The 10733-nt window shown below is 30.1% G+C and overlaps 1 protein-coding gene and 1 non-coding gene across 7 annotated transcripts in view; both read right to left on the reverse strand.

Moving 5' to 3' along the window:
• The window catches only part of LOC108758363 (cytospin-A), a 63940-nt gene that overhangs the window by 31565 nt on the left and 21642 nt on the right, over positions 1–10733 (reverse strand). For 5 of the 6 annotated variants that reach the window (XM_018503259.1, XM_018503261.1, XM_018503263.1 and 2 more), the window contains exon 2: positions 5755–5852. In XM_018503259.1, coding sequence (XP_018358761.1) covers positions 5755–5852 — 98 coding nt within the window. Of the gene's footprint in view, positions 1–5754; positions 5853–9834; positions 9894–10733 lie in introns of those variants that run through there. The other variant, XM_018503260.1, reaches the window with a different exon arrangement.
• On the reverse strand, positions 3783–3854 carry TRNAC-GCA (transfer RNA cysteine (anticodon GCA)). Its single transcript has one exon. It is a non-coding gene; the product is annotated as a tRNA-Cys (tRNA).

The raw sequence follows: 10733 nt of genomic DNA on the forward strand, positions 1-10733 counted from the left end.
TTTCGTTATCACGCGTTACAGCGAAGCCATAATCGAGAGAATAACGTCAGGAAAGCTTACTAATGAGACGACGGAGGCTTTAAGCTAATAAACCGCTTAATTTCCTAGAATTTTTCTATCTATCTAGGCTGACGAAGCTGACTTTACTTACTGATAATAGATTAGAGGAACGTTCATAGAAAAAAAAAGTTTAAGTTACGTAATATAAAATAATAATGAAAAAGTGATTTTTCTCTATTTGATTATAATTAATATTTAATAAAAGGAGATCGAACGGGGGGGGGGGGGAAATTAAATTATACACTGGTATTTATTAACTAAGCTTATATTCACAAACATAATTTTATATGAAATATGTCCATACATGTTCATATATCTTTCTTTCTTTTGTAAAATTATTTTTTAATGTAATAGAAATAACAATCGTAATATGAAAACATTAAAAATAATTAAAAAGATAATTTTCGCACTATTTGTTTTAGAAAAAAATCAAGTTTAAGGAAATATAAAAAATTATTTATGTATAATTATATATAAAATTAAGCATAATTATGTATGAGCAATTTTTTTTATATTTTCCTAAATTTGTTTTTTTTTCTAAAACAAACAATGTGAAAATATCCCTTTAATTATTTCTTATTTATGTTTCCACATTACTATTATTATTTCTATTACGCTAAAAAGTAATTTTATAAAAGAAAAAAGGATATATGAACATGTATGGACATATCTCATATATAATTATAAATGTTTATGATTATTTATGCATGTTTATGTATATTTATACATATTTATGCATGAAAAATTTTTTACCGAGATTAGTTAACAAATATCGGCATACAATTTCATTTCCGTTCAATCTCCTTTTGTTAATTACGTTATAATATAAATAAAAATATAGTAACAGATTAAAATAAAAATAAGAATAAATTGGAATAAAATTAGAATAAAGACATATTTTTACAATCTTTTATCAATCAAACATGTTTCGTCAACATTTCCGAGTAACACATGTTGGTTACATGCAGTATATACGTTTCTGATAGTTATAAAATATTAGATACATTTAGGAAATATATAAAATTAGTTATACGACAACTTAATACTGAAGAGGATCCAAAACGCGGGAAATGTACAATTATTTTATCTTATGTGTGAACTGAAAATAAAATAAAATTATTGTGCGCAACTAAAACTAGCGTCGGCTCTCAGAGGTTTTTCAACTATTATTGAAATATATAAAACGTTAACCACACACAACATATATTACCTGAATTCGTTCTTATATAAATATAATATAAAATAACATATACCACACCAGTTATGTACACTGAATAATCAAGATCCTAAAAATTAATGCCAGCTAGCTATACTAATTTCGACGCTGAATGTGCGCTTCTCCAAGTGTTGTCATCGAGGACCTGGGACAAAATCGCACATTTGAAAAGGACGAAGGGAAGGCTCGAGACATCCGAGAACTCGATTCGACGAGTTTAGCGTATCGACGGGTTTCAGCAGTGTGTATCGGCTACTTGATGAGGTCAGTTCGATCGCAACCGCTGGTCAATGCCCTCTCGTTGGATCCGTTTGCTGCGAACGAACGAACGAACGAATGAACGATCAATCGTCCGATCATTCGATCGCTCAACAGACCTGGCGAAACGGATTGATTTCTTTCTAAGCAGCTTACCGCACCTGGTTAACAACGCTCACCCGGCATTACGTAAATTATGAGCGATTTGTCGTGCCACTGATAAAATCAAGTACGAGGCAAGCCGTTATACGTATCTCGTGTCGACACGAGAAGTCTGATATGTCTGTCTTTTCTCAAGGAAAAAGAGATCGACATACAAAAACAAGATTAAGGCCCGTTTTTCTACTAATGTAGATTAATTTTAATTTTAATCTTGATTCACAACTTCCTCTTCATTTTTTTCTAATTCTACACGGGAAGAACAGTTTTGCTAAAGTATCTCAAAATTTAATTAGATATCTGAAAATAACTTTGTTGAACCATCAAAATGATTATGTACCATTATGTACTCTCTAAATTCTTTGGAGTGAAATCTCACGCTGAAGATTGAAAATTGAGCCACTCTTTTTCAAGACTGGCTCAATTTTCGATCTTTAAGAGTGAAATTTCACTCTTCAGGGCGAGATACACTCTAAAAGTTTTAGAAAGTAGGCTGCACTTAAATTGATTACAAGTATATTAAAATTTTTTGCAGCATTGATCATGTTTGAATTTCCTACATAATTATTACTTTGATTATTTAACAAAAATTATTTTCAAATCTGTATCTATCTGTAGACATTTCAACAAAATCGTTCTTTCTAGGTAAAAATTAATAAAAAAAGATGAAATGTAAGCTATATAAATCAAGATTAAAGTTAATTTATATCGGTATATAAAAAAATGTCTGCTTGGATTAATTGGAATTCTAGTTGAAAATAGATGAATCAAAATTTTCTGGTTAAATCTATTAGAATTCTAGTTGAGAACCGGAATTCTGATTAATACAGTCGAAATTTTTTGGTTCGTCCATTTCCAACCAAACATTTTTCTCAATGTAGAAACGAGCGTAAAAAGTTTTTAATAAACGATATAAGAAATGACACATTAATTCAATGAATCATCGAAATAACAATGATATCGTGTGCTGGTTATTAACTAAATTATTACATGAGAAGCTAAGCTGCCTTTGCATAAAGACTAACGTTCCAATGGATTATTCCACACAACTTCTAATGTACCAGGGATAACTCGAGCGTTTTTTAAACGTGTACGTCGCAGTTATCAAACGTTATGTAAACTGAAAGAAAACGAGACTGAGTCATCGTGCGGCTGCATTAAAAAAAGGTTAAACACTCGTTTTTCCATTTTTGCGTGACAAACGTCACAGATAAAGAAGCGAGTTTTCTAGAGGACGATATCATCGCCGAACCGGCTCGCGATAATAATACCGGTCCACAGCACGTGCGTCGGCTATCCGGTTATCTCTGTTACGTGGCGTTCGCTCGTCCAACGAGAATTGGATTCTATACGATAAAACGCAATGTGAATTTACGGGAGCGTCCGGTAATTCTATCTGCAAGAGCACTATCTCACGTTAATCATAGCCAAGAGAGGTTGCAACACACCTTGCGCGTTTCTACCTATTATTAATCCTAGAAAGTTACACGGGTAACATCTATCACAAGGGAGCTATACATATATAAGTTTCACAGAGATTAATTTGTTGCGTATTCCAGTGCGAGAATACTCCGCACGCGAAAATTTCAGCAGCTTATTACGAAAATTAATAGTAAACGGAAATTAATAGTAGAATTACTTATAAAGATCTCACTATGATAACGAGAGAAAATCTTTAATACTTTAATTATTGAAAATAAAGAGAAATTCAATCTAGAAAAATAAATTAATGTTTAATAAGATTTCTCTTTTTTCAAAATAGTTCAACAGTAATTTTTTTTTTAAATAAATGACAATAATGTGCGCGTAGGTAAATGAAGATGATATAAGCTACAGAAAGACCGATTTTGCTGAGATATATATTTATAAATTTAATTAGATATAGATCTGAAAATAATTTTTGCTGAATCTTCAGAATAATTATCCAGAACACTTAAACATAACGATAATGCTATAAAACATTTTGATGTTCTAACCAATTTGAGTGTCCTACGTAATTATTTTGATGATAAAACAAAATTATTTTCAGATTTAAATTCAGATTACATTTTTAAATGCTTAAAAAAAAACTATATACAAAAAAAACTGAAGGGGACACCCGGGTTTGAACCGGGGACCTCTCGATCTGCAGTCGAATGCTCTACCACTGAGCTATATCCCCAACAATTTATCGATCTTTAAATTACGTCTTTCTAACTTAAATAAATATATAGAATATATATCCTACTTTAATGAATGTTTATCGCTCATTTGTTACGACACAACTAAAAAGAACAAAGTTTGCAAGCAAATAACTTTGAACGTTTTAAATGATCAAGTTTTGTAATATTAATTTAGAAAAGTAATTTTGTTAAATAACAAATTGTAGAAGAATAATAATGTATATTCTTTTTTTATGTTTTCATTCTATTTCTGTAAGCAACTCCAAAGTGACAATTTTGTAATTATGTCGTTGTAAAAAATGAGCGATATAATAAAATTGTTAGTTAAAATAAGTAAATGTTCAACAAAAATATATGTATTACATAACAAAAGAATCACAAATATAATCTACAATCGAGCTAATAAGAGTTGATACGAGCGGAGGTGCGCAATAAATTTTCAACAAAATAAATTTGTCAATCCATATGATGTGTTGGATTTTAAGAAGTGAGAGTTTTATGTACACATATTTTATATATAACAAAAGAAACAATTTTTACTAATTATTGTTTGTCGATGTTAACATTTTCTACTTATTTTATAACATTTTTTGCTTTGTAAAATAACGTTTCAAAATTCAGACATTCCCAGCATTAAAACAGTTCTTGTTCTAATTTAGTTTAAAATGTCTAAATAAAATATTTTGTGACTGACATAGTTAGGTAGGTGCAATTTTCTGATGCGTTAAACGGTAAAATCGACCGAGTGAGATTTGGACGCTAAATGATTTCTCAAATCGCGATAAAGAATTCTCAGAAATAAAGACGGGAAGCCGTCTGTAACGGCAGGTGAATAACGGACTTCCTGGAAAAATAATGGGAAGACCGGTTTCCCGATCCGTGACAAACATGGAATCCGTCTTACTATGCCGCATCTATTGCGGTAACAAGCATCTTTCTTAGGCTGTGCGCACAATGGAAGAAATATTAGAAACAGAAATAAATATTAAATATTAAAAAAATTTTTTTAAATTAAGAATAAAGATTGAACATAACGCACAATAGATATAAATAAGATATAAGATGTATTATATACCATATCTTATTTGTATCCATTGCGCGCATCTTATTTGTATCCATTTGTTACGTTTAATCTCTAACATTTAATATTTAATATTTATTCTTATTCTTAATATTTCTGTTAGTAATTTATTACAAATATTTTTTTCATTGTGGGCAGACCCTTATGCTCCGCGACGAAACTGCATATTGGCGTCCTCTACATCGCGCTTCATTCACTGCAGAGAATCAGCTATAAACAGAGCGCGGTCGATAATACAGGAATTTGTAAAACTATAATTTTTTTTCTAAACATACATTTTTTGAAAGTACAATAATTAATGCTTTCATGTATTAAATAAAAATATAAATCCTCTCTCTCTCCTCTCTCTTACTCTCTCCTCTCTCTTTCTTTTGTCATTATTGTAAATTAAAACTTGATTATTATATTTAGATTTTCAATTTTCTTTAGAGATGATTATAATTTACAGAGATTTGGTTTATTTGTATCAAATTGCCATGCCCATCTCCAGTGTAGATTAACTTTAATTTCAATTCAATATACTTTTCATTTTTTTCTAAGAACTTTTCTTAGAACTAGAAAAAATGAAAAATAAGTTGAACCTAAATTAAAGTTAATCTACATTAATAGAAACAGGCATAAATATTTGACATATATTAATCAATATTTTGAAGTTTGAATAAATTTATAATTATAGTTACAATAAATAGTTCTTTGAAATCGTATTGACGAATCTGTGTAAAACAGTAGTATTTCCGCAGCTCATTCGTAAGTTTGCCAAGTAAATCTAGCAGGAACTTATTGTTATAACCATAATAGCAATTAAGATATATACTTACTGGCTTCTACTGGACTTCTTTGCGGGCGGCTGTATATTTTGTGCGGTCCGTTTAAACGGCGCCCGGCCGCCCGAACCCACGGACATCCCGCTTCGAGGCTAAAAAAAACGACATTTTTTAATAAACATTTCCATCAATTTTCGAATATAAGACATTGTTATGTATGTAAATTATAAACAATCATAATTATCTTAAGATTTAACAGTAATTAAAAGTCGAAAATTCTGCGACAGTTGTATTATGTGTGCAAGTAAAGATTTAATGACTATCTAATTTTACGCATCGAATAACGAGAATTGTCCTTTAAAAGACAATATATCTAATCCTGCACTAATAAGCAGAAAAATCTTATCACTGTCACACACAAGAACGCATTAATTCAACCAGATGTACACTAAAAGAAAAGTGTTTATTATTTGTGACTATAATTTTATGGTAAAATAATTATAATTAAAAACTCCATTTTTCTAATTATTACTGCTGTAATATTGGTAACAATTGTAATTATTATAATTATATTAATAATAATAAGTTTATAGTATATTATATAAAAGATATACCTATAGTTGGCACCAAAAACGATTATAAATTCAAATTATTTTCATTTCAACTATACCACTTTTTTAGTATATAAATATAAGATTATATAAATATAATTATTATTAAGTATAGCATAATAGCAGTAATAATTATAAAACCAGAGCTCCTAATTACAATTATTTCACTATGCAATTATATCATAATTTTCAAATATTTTTCTCTCAATGTGTAAGCAAAATAAATACTCCTTCGCAGAAGAGAACGCATTTTTTTCATTGCTAAAAGTTGAAAGAACTGAAATATTAAAAAAGCCTAACAATTCTACAGCAGTTTTCTATAAAAACGTTCCGATAAGCGAATGTGTCGCTCGCAGATAACACAATCTCCACAATAACATCTCAATCGCGGGAATTATCTCCGGATAAACAATTAAGAAAGGATTTTCGTGATGGGGTGAAAACTCATCGAAATCATGCATCATCTTTCCACTCTGTTTCGTGTGCGATAAAGAACTGGCAAATCATGAGGCCGTTACACCGTGTGTCGTATCGCCCCGGAATTATTGAAATGTGGCATTTAATAAAAAGCAGGACGCTATCGCTGGTCCGTATCACCATCGCTTCGATACGCTTGCGAACTCGCGTCCAACTTTTAATCTAGTCCAATTTCTAGTCTCTCTTATTCCATTTAGACCCCAGTTTTCATTTTCTGGTTAATTTGTGGGAGACTTAACCTGATGTTTTGTTCAATGGGCTTCATCTATAATGATGCCATGAATGAAGTTTATTGGGCGAAACATCAAATGTGGTTAAGCTTAACCAGGTAATGAAAATTAAATAAAAATTAGTAAAGGACTCTTCTCTTATCAGTAATACGTATTAGTTCAGTTTTAATGTTCACAATATTTAAATATTTTTATCTGAAGATGTCCTAATCAAAGGTTGAAACAAAGGTTGTAATAAGTTTTTTGTTTCATAACTCATATAATTATTACGTCTCTCGAATAATTTTGTTCTAAGGTTATTATTAAGAATACATTTTATGTCTTGACGCACAGAAAATTTAACAAAGTTTTATTGACTCTTATATGTCTTTTTCCACTCGTATCTGTACTTACAGGTAATGAAAGATTGGTATCAGGTTGAGTTTTTCATTTGTTAATTAACTTGTGGTTAAGCTTACTGATAATGTTAGATTGATGATGATGTAAAAATTGTATTTTCTGTCTATGGTTAATCACTAATAAACTGATAGTTTTGTAGTGAAGAACTTTTAAAATTATCATTATAGCACTATTAGTTTAGTGATTAACCATAATTAAAAAAACACAATTTTTACATTAATTATTACAAGTTAAGAGGTCAAACTAAACTACAAGTGTTAACTAAATAATGAAAAACTGACCCATTATCAGAAAAATAATAAAACAAAATTATTGTAAACTATAATATATACATGTAATAATAATTAAAAAATTATTTAATAATAATTATTATAAAAAAATTTAAAGACGGATTCTAAGAATATTTCTCGTATTCAATGGTAAATATTTCAAGTCTAGTGTCACACATTGTAGTTGCAGGTTGCAAACTGTGAATAGTTGATAAACTAGCTAATCAGATTAGTTGATCAACGATTCATAATTCGCAAATTACCGATGATAAGCCGCGTCCACGATGCATACTTAAAAATTTTTAAGTGAATCTCACTCTAAAGAGTGAAATCCCACTTTTAAAGATTGAAAATTGTACCATTCTTTTTTAAAACTAGCTCAAGTTTCACTCTTTAGAATGAGATTCCCTTCTAAAGAATTTAGAGAGTACAATTTCTGATTCAAGCAAACTACGTCCCAATCATTTATTTTTTGAAACAAAGCTCTAAACTGAAGCTGCAAATTGTAAGATCTACAAAAAATATTAGAATCTGTCTTTACATTTTTCTGCAATAATTATTGTAAAATTATTATTATTATTATTATTTATTATTATTACCTATATTACAGTTAACAGTTAAAATATAATTTTGTTCTATTTTTCTGAAATAGTGTGACACGGACTTAAAATTTAATGTACAATTGAAAAACATAGGTAATAAGAACAGGGAATAATAGATTTCAATCTATCAGATATCAGAATTACGTGTTTCTGATAGTTAAAATCTGTTATGCGCTCTGTTCTTATTGCCTGTGCTTTCCAATTGTGTCTCGAGGCTTTAGTGAACCTGCGCCCCATAATTACGCACGCGCATACGACACGCACGTAATTATCCCAGGCATTAAAAACAAATAATTATCGGCAGTTCCGCGGGCTAACGTGACGCTCTAATTCGGTTGTGATTTATGCATAACAGCTGGACAAGTAATCGGACGCCGTAAACACGGGCAATTACGCGTTAGGCGACAGATCTCGGATCACTTCGGAAATGCGTACCATCGATCAATATTATTGATCGTTTTATTACCGCCGCGCCTCATAATTATGACACAGTCGAGTTTCCTGCAACTATGACACGAGATACGAATAAAAGAAGCAATTATTTTTTACACGTAAAGTTGAAATTGTACAATTTGATTGCATTACGTGTAATAACATGTTTATGTAAATTATATCTTAATGATTGAAAAATTATTAGATACTGTATAACGAAAAAATTTGCATGATGATTTGTAAAGTTTAATTTTAACAATTATTTTTAATTTTTAAATTCAAATTTATTAATCATATTATAATAGAGCATCTAGATAAATATAGGAATAAATTATATCAGAAGTGCCGATTTTATAATGAATTTTTATTTCGTAATTAAAACTTTTTTGAATTATAAATAAAGTGACCTTTTAAATATTGTTCTACCTACGAGATTTATATTTCACTTTTATAATGCATAGAGAATAAATTCAAATTTTACTAACAATAAATATAATAATAGAACTTCGTAATAAATATATTTATTTCGAAGTTCTATTATAATATATATAAAAATTGATATTATTATATAAGAAATACCGATTGATAGTTTCAGCTGCAGAGCAGCAGTGAGAATGAGAGAAAAATATATTCTGATATTTATTTACAAATTTATGCGCTGTCGTACATCATAGAAAATTTTATCTAAATATATTACGATTTATCGTTTGCGGAACATTCAATGGACACGTGAGTTATCTCGTCGTCTTATCTGTTACTAATATAATATTGTATATCACATTGCAAATAAGATTTTTTCTAGTTTATAATTGTCAATCTATATTAAATCTGGAATGCTACCTTTTAATGTAAAAAATAAACTTTAATGTTAAACAGTCTTATTAAATATTATTTTAAGTCATTAAAATTTTAATAATAAAAACTATACTAAATTTAAAAAGAATTTGGTGAAAATTCCACGCAATAGTACTCCCGGGTAGTTAACAACCAGAAAATTCTGATTTCGTCCATTTTCAACCAGAATTTCAATTAATCCAACCAGACATTCTTCTCAGTATAAGGATCGTATATCTAAGATACATAAATACAGACAGTCGGATGCGTAAAATATTACCGAATTCCCGCCCAGCGCATCTAGAAACTGCCGGATCATCTTGAGCAGCAGATAAAATCCCGCATTGAATCACCGTCTGCAACGCACCACGTCTCACGTTACATGCGAGAGGACGCCGGTTTTACACCCGCAGAATAGTCGCCGATTCGGGATTCACATCTCCGCAAGATTAAACGCTCCTGAAGAAGACGCGTGTCGATACTTCCTAAAGGATCACCTTCGCGCTAACGGGAGCTCCGCCAGAAAAACATTGAATTGCGCACGAACCGTTATCGACGTGCGACTTCACGGTTTCCGTAAAATGCCGAGAATCGCGTGCCAATTCGACGGAACGGACGCGAAACCGATTTTTCAAACTCGACACAAGAAGATAGTTATTTTGAGCAGGCGAGAATCTTCAACACTCGTGGGAAGCGCGGCCAAAGACTGACGGAATTCGAACTGGCAAGATAAGAATTGCCAGCGATAAGCTAGAAAATATCTAGATGTAAGTATATATGTGTTTATATATGTGCGTTCACGAGCGTATATACGCCTTAAAACAAACACAAAGCCTTAAACCTGATACAAAGTATATCTAACTCACAATTCGTTGCAGCTATCAAAGGTTATCTATCACATTGCTCCGAATTTTATTAAGTTTTATTATTTTATTATATATTTATAAACTTAATGCAATTTAAAATTTCAAAGTATATATTTATTATAAAATATATACTTTAAAATTAAAATTAAAATATGTAGTAAACAGATATTTATTCACGAAGAAAATTTTTTCTTAGAATTTACCCTGAAAATATGACAGTCATGGGACAACATTGTATTTTGAAGAATTTTAACATAAATCCCTCTCATTCATTAATAAAACTACAATAAAGTTTAAAATAAGTTTGATCAAT

Source organism: Trachymyrmex cornetzi, unplaced genomic scaffold, assembly GCF_001594075.2.
Source record: "Trachymyrmex cornetzi isolate Tcor2-1 unplaced genomic scaffold, Tcor1.1 scaffold156, whole genome shotgun sequence".
Classification (NCBI taxonomy): domain Eukaryota; kingdom Metazoa; phylum Arthropoda; class Insecta; order Hymenoptera; family Formicidae; genus Trachymyrmex; species Trachymyrmex cornetzi.